Below are 20,957 nucleotides of genomic sequence, written 5' to 3'. Positions count from 1 at the left end.
TAATTTTTGGTTTGATTGGTTTAACTCTAGATTTACAGTTTGGCCATGAAAAATATTCGCCTTGCTATTGTTTTGTTTAGAGATTAGCAATTGCTTTGTAATTTTAATTTAATTAATTCATTATTGGAAGTAAGTTATTTTGGTTCTGCTTTTGTTCTTGAAAAATTTATCTTGCACTCCTCCCTCTCTTATTTCACTACAAATTAGTCTTGCTAGAAACACAGAAAATAACCTAAAGGGTTCTCGAAAGAGTAAAATAAACATAATCTGCATAACTTGCATTAGGAAATTGTCAAAGGCCTGAGTCTTATCCTCCAATGGTGATCGAATGTCTTGCCTCACCGAGTATATGGTGTGCCTCAATGCAAAGTGACACGTACAAATTTTCCTGCAAGGGGTTCTGTTATGTTATGTTATTATGTTATTATGCATCTTAAGAAGTGAGAACTAGTGAGAGGACATCGATGTGTGTTATTGGTTTGAAAAACAACGCGCTTCGTATAAGTTGGCTATTAACCATGCTCATTTTGTTCACGAGTCTAGTGGATTTGACGAGTTGGGTACCATGTACTGGACTCATCCTTAAAGTTGTTAACAACTCAGACGTACAATTTCGATTTCTGTTGGAATGTCAATTAAACTCTTTTTAACATATGGAAGAAGTTTTATTCGGATGTTGTTGATGCAGAGAAAAAGCGCTAATTAAAACTGACATTCTTGTTCTAATGAGTATACCGATTTTCTTACAATTTGTTCACTCCATTATTCATTGTAAGAAATGAATAGATATGTTTCTTCTTGATTTCTGCGGTTTGTGTCAGTACTTCAGGCTTTTGGCAATGGCATTCCTGTCAGAAATGAAGTAAATATAAGTAATGATCTCTCTGGCTGCGAAATTGGAGCTTTATGGCCTGCTCCTCTTATGGTAGCGTAAGATAAAGCGTCACTGTATACTTGTGTCCATCCAGCAATCTCAAAAGTTAAAAAATTTATGAAGGATAAAAACTGCTAAGACCACAAGTAGATAGTCCGAATTTTCCACTGCTATTATGTTCAAGAACCGACCTGTTTTTCTTCAAACCAGACTCTGTAAGGCACATTCGTTTGTAGCCCCAAGTCCTTTGCCAATCCGTTCACCAGTGTCTGTGTACTCGTTAGTGGAATAATAGAATCTTGATCTCCACTGTGGAAAACATGTAAGATAAACTTTTAAGGACAATTTCTAAAAGACTAAGATTATCGAAGATGGCAAGAGTTTTGATTTGTACAATGGTGAGACTCATCACCTGTAAATCAAAACCCGAATTCCAGACTTGACAAGGTCACCTAAAACTGGAAGCATCGGTGTTTCCAGGTTTTTCATGTCATACTGGATGACAACTCTGCTGTAAAAGAGGATAATCAAAGTTAGAAGCACATTAAACAAAAAAGAATTGCTGCACAAGGAACATTTCTTCAATCTTTGAATAGTTTGGAATATAATTGGAATTCTTTTCATGTTTTGATTCATCTTCGGAACCTACTATGTTTATGTGCATCAGTGATTCAAATGAGATGAGATGATTACTTGCTGAAAGTTGTCCAATTTGTGACTCGGGCATGAAGCACCTCCTGTACATCAGGTCGGTTTAAGTATGAAACTGTTTCATCTTCGATACAGACATCTATCTTCGCTGTTTTTCGCTGCAGATGTGATCAGTGAGTTGGAAGTTTGTATATTAACGTAGAGAATTTAAGAGAAATGAAAGGAGAAAATACCAAGGCTTACCAGTTGGAAAGATTGAGCTTCGACCGATGATAAACAGACATTGAGAGTAACATCGTATTGGTTGATCAAATGTCTAGGGACTTCTCTTTCAAATTGGTTCGCTACTGCATCACAATCAAGGGTAAGTGGACCACCACGAATTCCCTCCAGTCTAAAAATTTCAGAATAGTTGCAGACTGAAGTCAAATTTTCGAAGGTCGCATCTGATATTAATCCATGAGAGCACCAGTACTCTGCTCGTGAGTTGATATCAGTATTGAATTCAAAAAGAGGATTGCCAATCTGCAAGCAAAAACAGCTCAAGCATGACATCTTAGTCGAAAACATCAACTCCAAAGTTACTTCACTTTTTCGATTCCCGTTTGCTTACTGCTACTGCTTTCAGATTGAACTTCAGTTTTGATTGGATAATGAGTTGTGCAAGCTGTGGAACATAGTGGCCTGGCAGTGAAAAAATGGATATTTTTAGAAGCGCTTCGTAAGTTTGTACCTTTCGAGTTTTCTAATTGGTCATTAGTGATAGAAATGATGGTTTTACAAGTAAATGATGTTACCTGCATAGCTCTGTCCTGTGATGAACAAATCCCTATTTTTATACTCAGGGAATTCGTGGAACCAGCGCCGAAGGAACTCGAGATTATCTCATGCTAAAAAGAAGAGAATCGGAACATGATCAGAATGTACATGTTTACTAGTTTCGGGTTATATTTTGTTGGTTGAATGAGGATTGAGAAAGTCATATGAAGCGAAATCCTGTGATATCGTCATTCACGAGGCCATAGAATGATTTGTTTGCTGAGTAGGACAAGCCTACTCCTGCAGGTGACTCCAAGTATAGCATATTTGCTTCTGCAAATTATATAACAGGAGAAAATCCATAATAATTAGTATCAATGTTACGTGAATAATCGGGAGTAGAATCTAATTAACAACGAATGTGACACAATTGTGATCACTTAAAACTATAATTTAATGGATTAATTACCTCTATTCCAACTAAAATCGTTCTTGAGTAAAATGTCTCCGCTTGGTTGAAAAAGTCAGTGCACACTGAAAGCTCCTCCAACAGATGAACAACCAGGACCTTCACTTTAAACTCACCAAGCTCAGTTATTTGGTTCGTAATTGTACTACGCAACAAGCATTCATTAATGTATAAAATGTTACAAACATAGGCAGTTGGCTGAAGCAGTAAGAGCAAAAACAAATAGGGGTGTGATATCCACACACCCCATTTTACTTCTCACACACCTTTTTAATTTTCGACTGTCGGATCGGATGAATTGAAGAAGATCAACAAACAGAGATTATCAAGGAGTGTGTGGATAGCACACCCCAAACAAATAATGCATGCAAATTTTCTGGTAGGGATTATATTTGAAATTGGATTTGGATGGAAGCTCACCTCCATTGAGCCAAAGAACAAGAGGCTAGAAACACAGGAAAATAAACCTAAGGGCTTCTCAAAAGAGGAAAATAAACATAATTTGCATAACCTTCATTAGGAAATTGTCAAGGGCCTGAGTCTTATCCTCCAATGGTGATCGAATATCTTGCCTCACAGAGTATATGGTGTGCCTTAATGCAAAGTGACACGTACAAATTTTCCTGCGAAGGGTTTTGTTTTAGCAGCGAACAATCTAAGAATTTAAACATGTTATGTTATTATGCATCATAAGAAGTAAGAACTAGCGAGAGGACATTGATGTATGTTATTGGTTTGAAATACTTTGAATAAGTTGGCTATTAACCATGCTCATTTTGTTCACGAGTCTAGTGGATTTGACGAGTTGGGTACCATGTACTGGACTCATCCTGAAAGTTGTTAACAACTCAGACGTACAATATCGATTTTTGTTGGAGTGTCAACTACACTCTTTTTAACATATGGAAGAAGTTTTATTCGGATGTTGCCTGTCATTCCTCTGAATGTCTTTATTGATGCAGAGAAAAAGCGCTAATTAAAACTGACATTCTTGTTCTCATGAGTATACCAATTTTCTCACAATTTGTCATTGTGGTAACCGTCCGATTAATACCCAGGTGTTTGAAAATTAAGAAAGGGTGCCTAGACCTGCTGAGGCACCTACCTTGACCGCTTAGGCACCTGCCTAAACTGCCTAGGCACCTGCCTAGCTCGTCCAGACCTGCACAGGCACCCGCCTCACTAAGAAGAAAATAGATAAATTTCAATTTACATTTTACTTTTTTCAATAAATTGTAAGAGACTTGTTGAATACTTAAATAAACACACATTATATGCTTGTTCCTTATGTTTTCATTATGTTCCAATACTTCATAATATATATGTCATTCTATTTTGTAGTTTTTGATGAAATTACATATATTTTAAGTATAAACAGACACTTATTTACATGAAATATAGTAGATTTACTTAATTTCGTCTAATCTGCCTACGCGCTAAGCCCCAGTCCGCCGCCCGACTAGTGCCTAGCGTCTTTTAAAACATTGCAATTTGTTCGCTCAATAATTCTGTGTAAGAAATGAATATATGTTATAAATAGGCAAAAGTTAGAGAAATAACCTTTGCTAGGGACAGGAGCGAGGTTGTTGCAAAATATTACATTAATACAAAATGATTGCAAATAAGAGAGAAATAGGAGGATACTGAAAATATTCTAACTTTTCTTTCGTTCTTGCTCTTATCTTTTGAACACTCGTAATGCTCTATTTATAGAGCAACTACTTTGAAAGCAAACAAATTACACTATTAAGCATATGAAAAGTTTATTGTATGCATGTGGGCATACATACCCACTTATTTACAACACTCTCCCTTGGATGCCCACATATCAACATCAGTTGCCTCGTTAAAACCTTACTTGAAAAAACCCAATGGGAAAAAACCATAGTGAAGGAAAAAGAGTACAACTTTACCCGGATTGTTGATATGGTGTTAAGCATGCTTATATTGCCTCGTTAAAACCTTGATAAGAAAAACCCAGTGAGAAAAATCCTAATTGAAGGGAAAAGAGTACAATATGCATGTATCATGGATGCTTCCCCTGAATTGTATCTCCCTTTGATTCCGCATTCTTCAAATTGGTAAGCCGACGTAATCTAATTCCCTGCACTAACTTCTGAAATGTGCACTTTGGTAGAGATTTGGTGAACAAGTCTGCCAGATTTTCATTGGAATGGATTTGTCTGACTTCAATAACTTTAGCTTTCTGAAGCTCATGTACATTGAAAAATCTTGGAGATATGTGTTTAGTCTTGTCGCCCTTGATGAATCCTTCCTTCATTTGGGCAACATAGGCTACATTATCTTCATGTGTGACAGTTGGAGTGTCTGTCCTTGAAGGTAGACCACATGAATTCCGGATGCGATGGACCATTGATCTTACCCAAGAACATTCACGACTTGCTTCATGTAAAGCAATATTTCTGAGTGATTGGAAGATGTAACAACTAATGTTTGTTTTGTTGAGCGCCATGAAATTGATGTATCTCCATTAGTGAACACATATCCAGTTTATAAGCAGGCTTTGTGCGGATCAGAAAGGAAACCAGCGTTTGCATATCCAACAAGAATCTGGTCATTTGTGGATTTCTCTGAGTAGAAGAGACCCATGTCTATTATTCCACGAAGGTATCGTAATACATCTTTGACTCTCTTCCAATGACAAATTGTTAGAGCAGAGTTACATCTTGTTAACAAGTTGACTGAAAAAGCTATATCTGGTCTAGTACATTGTTCTAAATACAATAAAGCACCTATTACAATTAAATATGGTACTTCTGGACCAATGACCAGTTCATCATCTTCTTTTGGACGTAATGGATCTTTCTTAATGTCCAAAGAACGAACGACCATTGGGGTGCTAAGTGGATAAGCCTTGTCCATGCCAAATTGCTTTAGTATTTTTTCAATGTAAGCTGATTGATGGACCAAAATTCCATTAGCACAATGCTCGATCTGCAGGCTAATATAAAATTTTGTTTTCCCAAGGTCTTTCATTTCAAATTCGCTTTTCAGATATTCAGCAGTTTTGTTGATCTCTCCAGGGGTTCCAACTAGGTTCATATCATCGACATATACTGCCACTATAGCAAATCTACTATTTGATTTCTTAATGAACACACAAGGGCATATGACATTGTTGGTATATCCTTCTTTGATCAAATACTCACTGAGACGATTATACCACATTCGTCCAGATTGTTTCAGCCCATATAATGATCGCCTTAATTTAATTGAGCACATACCTCGTGGTTTGTTAGTTGTTTCAGGCAACTTAAGTCCTTCTGGGACTTTCATATATATGTCAGTATCTAATTCTCCATATAGATACGCAGTGATGACATCTATAAGTCGCATGTCAAGTTTTTCTGAAACTACCAAACTTATTAAGTAACAGAACGTAATTGCGTCCATTACAAGAGAGTATGTCTCTTCATTAGGGGTGGGTTCAAAAAACCGAAAACCGAAAAAAACCGAAAACCAAACCGAACCGAAACCGAAAAAACCGAACCGAACAAAAAAACCGAACCGAATTGAAAAAACCAAACCGAACCGAATTCTTTTGGTTCGGTTCGGTTTTAGTGATCTAGAAACCGAACCAAACCGAACCGAACCGAATTAATTAAATTAATTTTTTTATTTAATTATTTGTTTTGGATATTATTTTCTAAACCCAATTTGTAAGTTAAAATGTGCTAAACCCAATGTGTTGCCAAACTTTAAGCTCAAAATATTAAAAAAAAGTCCTATAAAAACTCTAAACCCTAACCTATTATTTATCCCCCATATAAGGTTCCGGAGCCAAACCTCATCCTGAAGTACCTACATCCATCTCCATAGCACTGTCTACTTATGTCTCAGCTTTCTTTTCCAAATCTACTCTCATATAACATGTAACAGAATCCATAAACATTTATTTCGGGTAGATTACTTAGGGAATTTGTGATGGAAAAGAATCCAACACACACTAAATAAATCCACCCACGCATTACTTTTACTAATCAAGTTGTCAACATGCAGTTACAAGCAAACAACCCTGATCTTTGAACAACATCATACAATTTAACTTTTCTAAGTCATTTGTACGATTTTTGTGTTGTGAGGTTGTTAGTTTGGACTTTGGAAGACTTGATTGATGATTTTAGTTCAACTTTAAATGTTTATTTTCATTGTCTTTGATTATAGTTAGAATGCTTATGTTATGATTGTGTTGGATATGTTAAAATTTAAAATTTCAATGTTTTTCATTTTTTGAAAGAAAAAAAAAAAAAAAACCGAAACCGAACCGAAAAAAAACCGAACCGAAAAAAACCGAAAAAAAAATGAACCGAACCGAACCGAACCGAAATTTCGGTTTGGTTTCGGTTTTGACAAAAAACCGAACCGATTTAAACCGAACCCACCCCTACTCTTCATAATCAATTCCAGGCCTTTGTGAAAAACCTTGTGCAACGAGTCGTGCTTTATATCTTGCAATCTCGTTTTTCTCGTTGTGTTTCCTTGTGAATACCCATTTATAACCTACGGGGTTTACACAAGGCGGGGTTTGGACTACCGATCCAAAAACACTTCGCCTTTCTAAGGAATTTAATTATGCCTGGATTGCATCTTTCCACTTAGGCCAATCTTGTCTCTGTTTGCATTCATTAACAGAGTGGAGCTCAATGTCATCGCTTAATATAATTTCAGTGCCTACTGCAAATGCGAACATGTCGTCGATGATTATTTCATTTCGATCCCACAATTCATTAGTACATGCATAATTTATGGATATTTCTTTGCTTTCATGTACTTCTGTCTCTTCAGGGACATGTGTCTCATCAATGACATTTTCTTTTCAGAATCATGAATTGTGGATTTTTCATTTATTTTCTTTTCTTGAATGATTCCATTTGGGTTCAACTGTGCCCTCATTTTTCTCTTTCGAAGGGCTGAATCTTTTGAACCTGGGAGTTTACCACGCTTCAGACGTGCACTAGATGAATCACTCGCTGCCACTTTATTTTGTCCAATATGGACATCAATTCTTGCAGGTGCATTTGTAGCTGGTATATGTGACTTTGTCAGTTTCGAAGCATCTTTAAATGCATATGGCATTTGATTAGCAATACTTTGAAGGTGAATGATCATTTTCACTTCATTTTCACATTGAATGCTTCGAGGATCAAAATGAGATAAGGTGGGAACAACTCATGTCAGCTTTTGCTGTTCTTCTGGAAAGGTCTTTTCTCGCCCTAATGACCGGAAGACTGTCTCATCAAAATGATAATCCGCAAAACGAGCTGTAAATATATCACCTGTCAAAGGTTTCAAATATCTAATGATAGATGGTGAATCAAAACCCACATAAATTCCCAGTCTGCGTTGAGGTCTCATTTTAGTGCGTTGTAGCGGTGCAACATGCACATAAACAGAACAACCAAAAACTCGTAAATGTGAAATGTTTGGCTGATGCCCAAACACGAGTTGTATTGATGAGTATTGGTGGTTGGCTATGGGTCTCAATCGAACCAATGATGCAATGCCTTTACTAAACCATTTTGAATATGGACATGAGGAATAGGATGTTCAACATCAATGCCCAGTGCCATGCAATAATCATCAAAGGTTTGAGACGTAAATTCATTAGCGTTATCAAGTGGGATTGACTTAATGGAGTGATTTGGGAACTGTGCTCACAACTTAATTATTTGAGCAAGAAGTCTTGCAAAAGCTACATTTCGAGTAGACAATAGGCAAACATGTGACCATCGGGTATATGCATCAACCAAAACCATAAAATATCGAAATGGTCCACAAGGTGGTTGAATAGGTCCACAAATATCCTCTTAAATTCTTTGCAAAAATGATGGGGATTCAGCATCAACCTTTAGTTATGATGGTCTAGTTACCAACTTCCCTTGCGAATAAGCCTTGCAAGGGTTATCATTTGAGACAACAATATGTCTGCTCAATAATGGATGTCCATAGACTGGGTAATGATCCTACGCATCATGGTGGATCCTGGATGATCCAGACGGTCATGCCAAAGCATGTAAATTTTTGAATCCATGAACTTCTGGTTCATGACAGTATATGCCTCAATTGTCTTTATGTATGTATAATACAATCCACTCGATAAATCACGCAACTTCTCCAATATACGCTTCTGGGTATCATTGTAGGTAATGCATAGATATTCCACATTTTCTGCACTTTTCGTTTCAATGTGGTATCCATTTAGACGTATGTCTTTAAAACTCAACAAATTTCGAGTGGATCGAGTAGCGTACAACGCATTTTGTATGGACAATATTGTTCCATTTGGTAACATGATCTAGGCTTTTCCTGAGCCTTCAATTACATCTGATTTCCTTGATATTGTTGTTACCTTTACTTTTTCAAGTATCAAGTTCGAGAAATACTTTCGATCTCGAAGTATTGTATACGTGGTTGCGCTGTCTGCAAGACAAAAATCTTTGTCATTGCTCTTGTTTTGAGAATAACTATAATTTTTATCCATGCTCTCTAAGTAAGGAAATTACAGTTAAAAGCAGTTTATTCATATTGGAATACTACTTTTATTGAATTGAAAATGTGAGCATTAAATCACAAGTACAAATAACAAGAGTACATCAAACATAAATGATTCACTCGGACCCATACACTTCATTCCCTCTTTCAATAATGAAGTTCGAAACATCCAGGTGGGTTGTGTTCAATTCCCCTGATAAATCGAACATTGTATCAGTTATATCCATCGGTTTAGCCTGGTCAAGGAAATTGGTCTCGACACCCTTATCCTTGAGGAAGGCTTGATACAGATCCACTAGATGTTTTGGGGTGCGACAGGTACGCGCCTAATGCCCATTGTCATCACACCTATGGCAAACTCCTTCAAGATTTCTAGGAGTGTTCATATGAGCTTTGCCTTTCTAGCGATTTGCAATCTTAAATCTCAGGCCTGGATTATACCTTGGAACCTGGTTGTGAAACTGGATACCATGGTTCTTACCTTTCCCGTTCCACCGGCCTCACTTGTGGCCACGTCCTCGTTTGTAATTATTACCACGAGAGGATTTGGTATTCCCTTCAAAGGAAACAACATTCACTTCTGGGAATGGTGCTGATTCAGTAGGTCGAGACTGATGATTTTTCATCAAAAGCTCATTGTTTTGCTCGACTACAAGGAGTACAGATATCAACTGGTTGTACTTAGTAAAGCCTCTTTCTCTATATTACTGCTGCAGGAGCACATTGGAGGCATGAAAGGTGCTGAAAGTCTTTTCCAGCATATCTTCCTCAGTGATTGTTTCTCCACAGAGCTTCAATTGGGAGCTAATTCTGAACATTGCAGAAGTATATTCAACCACCGTTTTGAAATCCTAGATCCTTAGGTGAGTCCACTCATAACGAACCCTTGGAAGAATCACCGTTTTCTGGTGATTATATCTATTTTTCAATGCCTTCCAGAGGGTTAATGGATCTTCAACCGTGAGGTACTCACTCTTTAGTCCCTCATCAAGGTGGTGATGGATAAAGATCATGGCCTTCACCCGATCTTGAGAAGATGCACTGTTATCCTCCTTAATGGTTTCCCCAAGATTTCCTACCTCCAGATGGATCTTGGCATCCATTACCTAGGTAAGGTAGTTCTTTCCAGTAATATCTAGGGCAAAAAAATCAAGCTTTGCCAAGTTCGCCATTTTCTTTTCTGAAGAAAAATGAGGTGTGTAAGAACTTGCAATAATATGTATTATGAAGGAATATATTGTTAGAACTTCTGGTTCTTACAAAATTTTCATTTTGATATTCAGGCCAAAATGATAAGCACTCGAAACTTTAGGCTCGAGATTTACATGATGAATGATGAGGGTGATTGTACCGCACCATTCTCATCGAAATAACATAGGATGGACAATTATTCCGCACCACTCAAGCAGCAGAAAAATTTAAATATGCAGAGCAGGGTGGGTGATTATACCACACCACCTAAAATTGCAATAAAATTAAATAGCAGGAAAATTTAAATATGCATGGTAGGGTGGGCGATTATACCGCTCCACCTAAAATTTGCAGTAAAATTAAATTTGCAGTCCAAGATGGACGATGATACCACAACATCTTTGATCGCAACAAAGATAAATAAACATTCGATTAATTCTTCGCGAGGGTATATCTAGAAGAACAATAAAATCCTTGGAGGAAACATTTTTCTTTCGGCGAAGAGAAATCAGAAATGGTTAGAGAGTTGTGCTGATAACGTGTTATAAATAGGCAAAAGTTAGAGAAATAACCTTTGCTAAGGACAAGAGCGAGGTTCTTGCAAAATATTACACTAATACAAAATGATTGCAGATAAGAGAGAAATAGGAGGATACTGAAAATATTCTAACTTTTCTTTCTTTCTTGCTCTTATCTTTTGAACACTCGTAATGCTCTATTTATAGAGTAACTACTTTGAAAGCAAACAAATTACACTATTAAGCATTTGAAAAGTTTACTGTATGCATGTGGGCATACATACCCACTTATTTACAACAATATATATGTTTCTTCTTGATTTCTGCAATTTGATCAGTTAGTACTCAAGGCTTTTGGCAGTGGCTTTCCTCTCAGAAATGAGGTAAACAGAAGTAGTGATCTCTCTGGCTGCGAAATTGGAGCTTCATGGCCAGCTCCTCTTATGGTAGCGTAAGATAAAGCGTCACTGTATACTTGTGTCCATCCAGCAACCTGAAAAGTTAAAAATTTATAAAGGATAAAAACTGCTAAGACCACAAGTAGATAGTCCGAATTTTCCACTGATATTATATTCACGAACTGACCTGTTTTTCTTGAACCCAGACTCTGTAAGGCACATTCGTTTGTAGCCCCAAGTCTTTTGCCAATCCGTTCACCAGTGTCCGTGTACTCGTTAGTGGAATAATAGAATCTTGATCTCCACTGTGGAAAACATGTAAGATAAACTTTTAAGGACAATTTCTAAAAGACTAAGATTATTGAAGATGGCAAGAGTTTTGACTTGTACAATGGTGAGACTCATCACCTGTAAATCAAAACCCGAATTCCAGACTTGACAAGGTCACCTAAAACTGGAAGCATCGGAATTTCATGGTCTTTCATGTCATACTCAAGGACACCTACGCTGTAAAAGAGGATAATCAATTTAAAAGCACAGTAAACAAAAAAGAATTGCTGCACATGGAACATTTCTTCGATCTTTAAATAGTTTGGAATATAATTGGAATTCTTTTCATGTTTTGATTCATCTTCGGAACCTACTACGCTTATGTGCACCAGTGATTCAAATGAGATGAGATGATTACTTGCTGCAAATTGTCCAATTTGTGACTCGGGCATGAAGCGCCTCCTGTACATCAGGTCGGTTGAAGTATGTAACTGTTTCATCACCGATACAGACATTTATCTTCACTGTTTTTCGCTGCAGATGTGATCGGTGAGTTGGAAGTTTGTATATTAACGTGGAGAATTCGAAAGAAATGAAAGGAGAAAATACCAAGGCTTACCAGTTGGAAAGATTGAGCTTCGACGGATGATAAACAGACATCGAGAGTAACGTCATATTGGTTGATCAAATGTGCAGGGACTTCTCTTTCAAATTGGTTCGCTACTGCATCACAAGCAGGGCTAAGTGGACCACCATGAATTGCCTCCTGTCTAAAAATTTCAGAATAGTTGCAGACTGAAGTCAAATTTTCGAAGGTCGCATCTGATATTAATCCATGAGACCACCAGTACTCTGCTGGTGAGTTGGCATCAGTATTGAATTCCAAAAGAGGATTGCCAATCTGCAAGCAAAAACAGCTCAAGCATGACATCTTAGTCGAAAACATCAACTCCAAAGTCACCTCACTTTTTCGATTCTCGTTTGCTTACTGCTACTGCTTTCAGATTGAACTTCAGTTTTGATTGGATAATGAGTTGTGCAAGCTGTGGAACATAGTGGCCTGGCAGTGAAAAAATGGAATTTTTTAGAAGCACGTCGTAAGTTTGTACCTTCCGAGTTTTCTAATTGGTCATTAGTGATAGAAATGATGGTTTTACAAGTAAATAATGTTACCTGCATAGCTCTGTCCTGTGATAAACAAATCCCTATTTTTATACTCAGGGAATTTGTGGAACCAGCGCCGAAGGAACTCAAAATTATCTCGTGCTAAAAAGAAGAGAATCGGAACATGATCAGAATGTACATGTTTACTATTTTCGGGTTATATTTTGTTGGTTGATGAGGATTGAGGTCATATGAAGCAAAAACCTGTGATATCGTCGTTCACGAAGCCATAGAATGATTTGTTTTCTGAGTAGGAGAAGCCTACTCCTGCAGGTGACTCCAAGAATAGCATATTTGCTTCTGCAAATATTATATAACAGGAGAAAATCCATCGTAATTAGTATCAATGTTACGAGAATAATCGGGAGCAGAATCTAATTAAGAACGAATGTGACATAATTGTGATCACTTAAAACTATAATTTAATGGATTAATTACCTCTATTCCAACTAAAATCGTTCTTGAGTAAAATGTCTCCGCTTGGTAGAAAAGGTCCGTGCGCGATGAAAGCTCCTCCAACAGATGAACAACCAGGACCTTCACTTTAAACTCACAAAGCTCAGTTTTTTGGTTCGTAATTGTACTACGCAACACGCATTCATTAATGTATAAAATGTTACAAATATAGGCCTCGCTAAGTTGGCTGAAGCAGTAAGAGCAAAAACAAATAACGCATGAAATTTTTCCGGTAGAGATTATATTTGAAAATGGATTTGGATGGAAGCTCACCTCCATTGAGCCAAAGAACAAGAGGCTTTGAAGCAGGATCAGTTTGTGCTTCAACAAAGTAGTAAAAAAGTGATCTCCCTTGCTTTTCATCCACAGTTACATATCCTGCATATTGCTGGAAGTTGACTTGTGGCTGACCAGGCAACCTTGTGATTTTATCAGCTTCTTGGAGGGAGTTTTCCGTGGAAAACGCTTGGATGACAGTTGCAAAGACTGCGGCGACGACGACGATACTCCCTCGTTGAGGCTGCATCATGAGAGAGAGAGAGAGAGAGAGAGAGAGAGAGATCATCAATTATGAATTGTGGTGTGGGATGGTAAAAGTATATAAAGATCTTATCTCGATTTTGTCTGGTACCAAGCTGGCTAAGTTGTGTAAGACAAATTGTCCAAGAGCTCACGTATTCAACGTATTGTATTGTTCTGACGTGGGTTAGGCGGGACAACCTGTTACGATACCAGTTCATAAATGTTCATGAGTACAACTTGCTCTTGCAAGAAAGGTATTCTACTTTGAGATTCTAAGCAAGTGTTATGCATATATATAGGGATCGGATGTCTTGAGTTTGATGCATATCACAATACTGCTACACTAGGTAGGGAACGGATTTCCATTTTTTTTTTCTTCAGAAAATGGGGATTAGTTGTGGCCCTATGGAACCCACTCCGCTTCGAATTTCAACGATCCAAATTGACTATTTTGTAAGTATTGATTCATAAATCATCCTTGAAACAATTCAATCCGTGACAGTTTGTCCATTTAATTGTCATGCTGAAATTTCAATTTTTCTTAGAACACAATGTTTGATGCATATAACAATACTGCTACACCATTTGCCTATTCAATTGTCAATTTGTCACGATAAAGTTTCAATGTTTTTTAGAACACAGTGTTTGTCAATTTCTTTGAACTCAATTGGATGCCTCAAATTGAAAGGATGATCTGTAAGGTACAACTTGAAAAATAGATAGTTCGGACCATTGAAGTTCAATGTGGTGTGGGCCATACAACCAATCTCCATTTTTTGAAAAAAAAAGGGGGATCCCAAGACTCTGACTACTACACTAGTGTGAGTTTAATATGTTGGTACCCCACTCACGAGTTTGTATATTGAAGTTATGAATGCCATAAACTGATATTATATTTCAACTTTTCGCCCTAACGAAGGAGTGTGATTTTTGTATGGTTCAATATATTAGTATTACACTCACATTTTTTGACGTATTGTGGAAGTAAATATTGTGTGTCATTTCATGAATCAATAAATAAATAAGAATTTGGCTCCTGTTTCTCCCACTCTGTTTTTTTATTTAAAATTTACAATGTCAAAGAAAATGACAAGAAAAATGTGATACACATGTTTTACAAAATAGATTGACTTGGTGTCGTGTTGTTCGCAATATTAACCATAGTCTAGTGAACAAAGCCCATGGTGCTACTTGTTCAATTGATCAAAATACCCATCACTCATCTAGCATCATCTCAATGGTACATTGACAGCAAGGCTTGGATAACTGTGCAGAGATAAGGATGAGCAAGAAGAATATTCTTATAGGATTTCAAATGTAGTCATGTATATAAATACTATTGTTTTACTCTTTATGTTTTTGAGCTTTAGGTCTTCCAGGATAGCAACATATCTTGTAATCAATTCAAACCATATACAAAGATGATTCTTTTCCTCAACTTGTAGTTTAAAATTTCGAAAAGCTTGCCCAAAGCTCGTTTCAAGCTGCTTAGTTCCAAGCTAACTGCTCAATCTCCGCAGCTTAGCTTGAGGGGGAATATTAACCATAGTCCAGTGAACAAAGCCCATGGTGCTATACCTTGCCAAGACACATGTTCAATTGATCAAAACACCCATCACTCATTTAGCATCACCTCAACGGTTCATTGATAGCAAGGCTTGGACAGTTGTGCATAGATAAGGATGAGCAAGAAGAATATTCTTATAGGGTTTCAAATGTAGTTGTTTGTACCATACTTGACCAATCCCGAAACTACCAAGCACTGGTCAACGTCATACCTTCAAGGACCCACTGAGGGGTTCATGCTGAGACACCCCTACGAAAGCACAAGAGTTTCCCACCAACCAGGAGGCCAATCACAGTACGACATATGTCAACGTCAGAATAAAGCTCACAGAGTCCCATATCGACCTCGGACAAAAGCTAGAGACTCTCCTCAACTATGAAAGAAGACAATTCTCCTACAATTAATCCCTAATGTCATTATTGTACTTAAACTAGTCATTAGAACCCATTGATGATAACTATGCTTAAACTTATGTATGTGTAAACCTTTCACAATTAATGAGAACTCATCTACTTCGTGGATGTAACCAGACTTAGGGTGAACCACGTACATCTTATGTTTGCTTCCTTATCTTTATCTTCTTACATATTATCCTCACTAGGTGACCGGAGCAACTGAACGAAGGTCACAAACTTGACACTTTACATTGTTCCAAAGTCTTCATTAATTTTTTGCATCAACATTTGGCGCTGTCTGTGGGAAGAAGACATTTATTCATACTCTCTCCAACTTTATCAAGCTGGTTTCCATCGTCCGTACGCTCTCATTCGATCAAGCATCCATCTCCAACAAGGGGAGCAAAGGAAGCCACATCACATAGAACGACACTCCCCTTGTGCCTAGTGTAAGGCAGCGAAGAAATGAACGAAAGAACTTTGTTCTTCAAGCTAAAGTCGAAGAGCTGGAGGCTCAGAACAATAATATAGCAATGAATAATGAGATCCTCCAAGAGCAGTATGATAAGGTTTTCGAGATGCTCCATGAGGATAGGCATACTCAATCACACGAGCGCATTACCTCTGTAGACATCAACCATCACCTGGGTGCCCCTCAACACCGGGGGGAGGGGGGGTCACCAGTCTTCAACATGGATATTCCTGATGAGGAGCAAGCTACTCATCAATATGTTGATCAACATGAGACTTCTCTCAACCCAGCTGTTTCAACCCAAAGCATGAAAAGTGAAGGGAGGCACCTCCTTACAGAGGGAATGTAAGGATCAAGAGTCATTTACCTTGACTGTCGAGACTTCCTGAGATAGCATTGAGAAAATTCTATCCACATAGGCTCAAGGATCAAAGACCCAAAAGTCATTGAAGGGCTCGGTCCTCTACCACAACGTATGCCAACACTCAATCCAAGAAAGGAACAACATGCCTTAGAGGGACATGAAGGTGTAAGAGACTCAGGGGACTTCCAAATGGCACGTCCTGGAAGCCAATACGGTGAATCTAAGGAAAAGACACATGCCTTTGACCAAACTCCCATATTTCCAAAGGATGAGGGAAACTTATGAATGAAAGTTCTAATGGTGCCTGACTCTACTTGTGACCCTTTTATCATGCATCTCCTCGAAGAAGTGAACAGGCTAAAGGTCGAATGTCATGCCCAAACCTCTGGCTGGGATTAACCAAGGCCCGACCTTCTGACAAGGAGAATATTTGGCACCCCTCTATAAGGAGAAACAAAACAGAAGCTTGGCTTGCAATCTTATACTGGGAGGGAAGATCCAATTGAGCATATCCACCTCTTTGAATCTACCATGGCATATCGAAGACACAATGATGAGGAACGATGTCTCATATTCCCCTCAACTCTCTCTGGTTGAGCTCTTAATTGGTATTGTCGTCTTTAACCTAATATTATGGATTTCTTCGCTGAACTAAAGAGACTCTTCGTGGCTCAACACATTTTCCAAGCTGATCCCTTACACTTCACTGATGAGCTATACACCATTCGTCAGAAATCAAACGAGTCATTGCGTGAATATGTCGGTCGCTTCAGTTATGAGTACTTTCGTTGCGCTGAGGTAGATAACAAAACAGCACTCAGGGCCTTCACGGTAGGCATGCATGGATGTTTCTTCAAGTACATGATCAATGCTAACACTTGGAAGACTTACTCTGAGATGATGATGCAAGCTTACAATCATGCCTTTGCTGAGGCAATGACAAACCAAAGGAACACTCTTATGGTTAACTCATATCAACAAGTGGGGAGTGGAAGTCAAGTTCTACCAAGTTAGGAGGTTTTGGCCATTCAGACACGCATTGCACCATTTTCTGCCTCACTTAGCTACTCACTAAGTCACCAAACGTATTCGTCTCTTGGTAAGAGGCATGGTATAAAATATCGATGATATCAGAAATATCGGTAGTCCAAAAACAGGGAAATTTTGATGGAAATATCGGGATATTATCGATATCGATAAAAATTGAATAAAAACCACGGAAATTGTAAGAAAACTTGGAAATTTTTATTGAAACTTTGGAGAATGTTTATTTAGTCAATTATCTATTAGTTTATCAAAAAAATTAGAAGGAAATGCATTACATGATGGATTTAACTGATTTAAGTTGATTATAAAGCTAGTTGGCAAACACTGTGAGTGTAGAAAATATGTAATAATTAATGAAAAAAAGATTAAACACACTATAAGCATTTATATATAATGATTTACTACAATATTTTACACTTTATACATTGCATGGTAAGATACATGAGTGATTTAGTACCACATAAAGTTCCTATGAGGTTCAAAATTTTCACTATCTTCATCATCTCTATGTGTAGAGTAAGTTTATTGTGAAGAGTATTCATCAAATGATAAATCCCCAAAATAGTTTTGCATGTAATTGTTAACATGCCACTCATATAAATATAAATATTTTAGCATATTATCACTAAAACATAAGTGATATATCGTGGTTAAGGTGTTGGAAGAGTAAAATGGGAGGGGTTCAAATTCCCTTTGTGTTTTTTTTTTTCCATTTTTTTCTTCTTTTTCTTTTTTTTTTCCTTCCTTTACATCGATATTTTCGATATTTTAGCGATATTACACCGATATTCGATATTTTCCAATATTATCGTCGATATTGTCGATATTTGTATGATATGTACATGGATATGTTCCGAAATATCCGTGATTCGAAAAAATCGAAATATCCTCGATATTTCGTCGATATTATCGATATTTCAGACTATGGTAAGAGGGAAGATTTTTACTCTCAGCAAGCTCATTACAACAAGAGGGATAAAGGTTCGTATCAAGACAATTAAGAGTGAACGTACCTTGGGGTCAAGGCTCGCTCTTTCAAAATGGGAGGACTAGGTGCTGAAGGAAATGCTATTATAAGAAGGCATACACTTTACAAATGTTTTGACCCTCAACCGTTTGAGATCTTTGGTAACACAAGCCATTCGGCAAATATTTAAAAAAAGGAAAGTCAGACAACTTCGCTTAAGTTTTTTACATTCCTAACACTGGAACATTTGGTCTACGCTGACCTACCTTTATACTCTAACTCAAAGCTTCAACATGCGTACTTTGACACAAAGTAAGTGAAACTAAGTATTACAACCAACATGGTTCACATATCGAAATCATGGATTCCTTCATGTATAGCAAAACATTCATAAGCATCACTCATGTTAATCAACATAAACATCATACATTTCAACACATTCATACATAAGCCAACTGAGCTTTGAAAGGGTGTCAACATACTTTTTGTCATTCAGCACTTGCTATAATGTGCCTTGGCACCTTGCTCTTATTCTCACCAACCAGGTGATGAAGGAAATCACATTCGTATCACCAACCAGGTGATAAAAGGTACAACTTGTACTCTAATATCATTCGACAACTTTCCACTCTTATCACCAACTAGGTGATGAAGGAACTCACCTTCGTATCACCAACTAGGCGATGAAGAGTACAACTAGTACTATTAATAAACAGTTTTGCATCAGCAACTCACCATTCTTCCCACCAACTAGGTGATGAAGGAACTTACCTTCGTATCACCAACCAGGCAATGAGCTTCGCAAGGGTGTCAGCCTTCCTAGCCACCTACGTGTCATAGAGTCAAGAATAGAACTTTGAATGAATCTTGTAAAATATGGGCCTGAAATTCATCACAACTACTAAGTCACCCTTGGTGGTGAGCCAGCCTTTTTTTCTTTTCTTTTTTCTCCATTTTTTTGCTTTTCTCTCACTTAATTTGTTAGCATAATCTCTACTAATTAATAAAACACTTATTATCAACCAAAATTCTATGAAATTACCAGTTTAACCCTCTAATTAAAACAGAACATGAATAAGAAATATGGGGCATAAATGTAAATTCACACAACCAAATTTTGCTTTTTTTTTTTCAAAGTCTCACCTACATGTAATCCTAACATATCTCTAATTAAAAAAAAAAAAAATTCTCACTCTTACATTCTCTATCACTCTCTTCCTCTCTCCTTCTATTTCAAAAACAAAAATAAAAAAAATTTCTCACACACTTTGTGTGTGCCCATATGCTAGTATAAATTATAATAGGGTCATTTTGGTTCCGGTCCCTAATCAACTTAATTGTTAGATTGAAACCTTGTTTGTTTAAATATTTTGATCAATGTTCTTAGCATCATTTAAGAGATTTAACTCATGAATTTATGCATTTAATGTCCCACAAATTATGGAATCTAAACAAATTCAAATATTTTTTTTAAAAAAAAAATATAATAAATAGTTAAAAATCAATTTTATAATAATATTGTTCTTCACAAAAAGTATAGCAAAAAATAATAATAATGTACCCACATTGACACACCCCGACCCGGAAAGTCTAGTAGGACTTCGAATCGAGCTGTGCTGGCCGACACCCGAAATGTGACGAAGCCATGAAGTGTAATGATGAGGAAAAAAAGTGAATAAATTTAAACCTTAAATGTGCCTAATTATGAGTGCGTTGTAAGCGGGAATGAACCCGTTTCACACGTGATTACAGAGCATAGGTAAAGTACAGTAGAGTAAGATAAGAATTATACCATCAATGGAAGTCACTTATTTTGGAATATGCATATTATCCTCATCGATACGGAAGTTCAGCTACTAAAACCTGGAGAGGCGGAAAACAGAAAACGTGAGTGGCCTGACAACAAAGTTTTAATAAAGATCTTCTAAACTTTATAACCCCTCAATGCAACACCTGTATAATTTCCAGAAAATCAATATCACGTACTAATGTGGAATCAAAAATATATCAACAGTAATTCCATAAATATACGATGACACCGCATCTCATCAATAATATGAATAAACATATGCTCAATGATCCATATTATCACACAAGTCGGAGTCACCTAATGTGACCTGTACGACCACACCCATATCTCAACAATCAATGCTAGCACATAAGTCGGAGTCACCTATAGTGACCTGTACGACTTATCCATATCTCATCAATCAATGCTAGCACATAAGTCGAAGTCACCTATAAATCAATGCTAGCACATAAGTCGAAGTCACCTATAGTGACCCGTACGACTTATCCATATCTCATCAATCAATGCTAGCACATAAGTCGGAGTCACCTATAATCACATAAGTCGGAGT

At 37.2% G+C, this 20,957-nt stretch overlaps 2 protein-coding genes across 4 annotated transcripts in view; both read right to left on the bottom strand.

Annotated features, from left to right (window-relative positions):
* Nucleotides 1-825: 825 nt before the first annotated feature.
* Nucleotides 826-5,363, bottom strand: LOC126631519 (serine carboxypeptidase-like 45). Its single transcript, XM_050301637.1, has 8 exons — nucleotides 5,300-5,363; nucleotides 2,323-2,409; nucleotides 2,139-2,209; nucleotides 1,769-2,050; nucleotides 1,568-1,683; nucleotides 1,287-1,385; nucleotides 1,066-1,183; nucleotides 826-972 (listed from the first exon to the last, which is right to left on the bottom strand). Exons 1-8 carry the CDS (start codon nucleotides 5,361-5,363, stop codon nucleotides 826-828), a joined length of 984 nt encoding a protein of 327 aa, XP_050157594.1.
* A 5,747-nt stretch (nucleotides 5,364-11,110) lies between these two features.
* The window catches only part of LOC126631711 (serine carboxypeptidase-like 45), a 43,678-nt gene continuing 33,831 nt past the window's right edge, over nucleotides 11,111-20,957 (bottom strand). Inside the window, exons 1-10 of one of the 3 annotated variants that reach the window (XM_050301838.1) lie at nucleotides 13,537-13,842; nucleotides 13,246-13,344; nucleotides 13,012-13,107; nucleotides 12,817-12,909; nucleotides 12,633-12,703; nucleotides 12,263-12,544; nucleotides 12,062-12,177; nucleotides 11,782-11,880; nucleotides 11,561-11,678; nucleotides 11,111-11,468 (exon numbers count right to left, since the gene is read on the bottom strand). In XM_050301838.1, coding sequence (XP_050157795.1) covers nucleotides 11,310-11,468; nucleotides 11,561-11,678; nucleotides 11,782-11,880; nucleotides 12,062-12,177; nucleotides 12,263-12,544; nucleotides 12,633-12,703; nucleotides 12,817-12,909; nucleotides 13,012-13,107; nucleotides 13,246-13,344; nucleotides 13,537-13,828 — 1,425 coding nt within the window. In that variant the 5' untranslated portion in view covers nucleotides 13,829-13,842 and the 3' untranslated portion in view covers nucleotides 11,111-11,309. Of the gene's footprint in view, nucleotides 11,469-11,560; nucleotides 11,679-11,781; nucleotides 11,881-12,061; nucleotides 12,178-12,262; nucleotides 12,545-12,632; nucleotides 12,704-12,816; nucleotides 12,910-13,011; nucleotides 13,108-13,245; nucleotides 13,350-13,536; nucleotides 13,843-20,957 lie in introns of those variants that run through there. The other 2 variants (XM_050301839.1, XM_050301840.1) reach the window with 2 other exon arrangements.

Source organism: Malus sylvestris, chromosome 8, assembly GCF_916048215.2.
Source record: "Malus sylvestris chromosome 8, drMalSylv7.2, whole genome shotgun sequence".
Lineage (NCBI taxonomy): Eukaryota > Viridiplantae > Streptophyta > Magnoliopsida > Rosales > Rosaceae > Malus > Malus sylvestris.
This window is presented reverse-complemented; position numbering and strand designations above follow the sequence as displayed.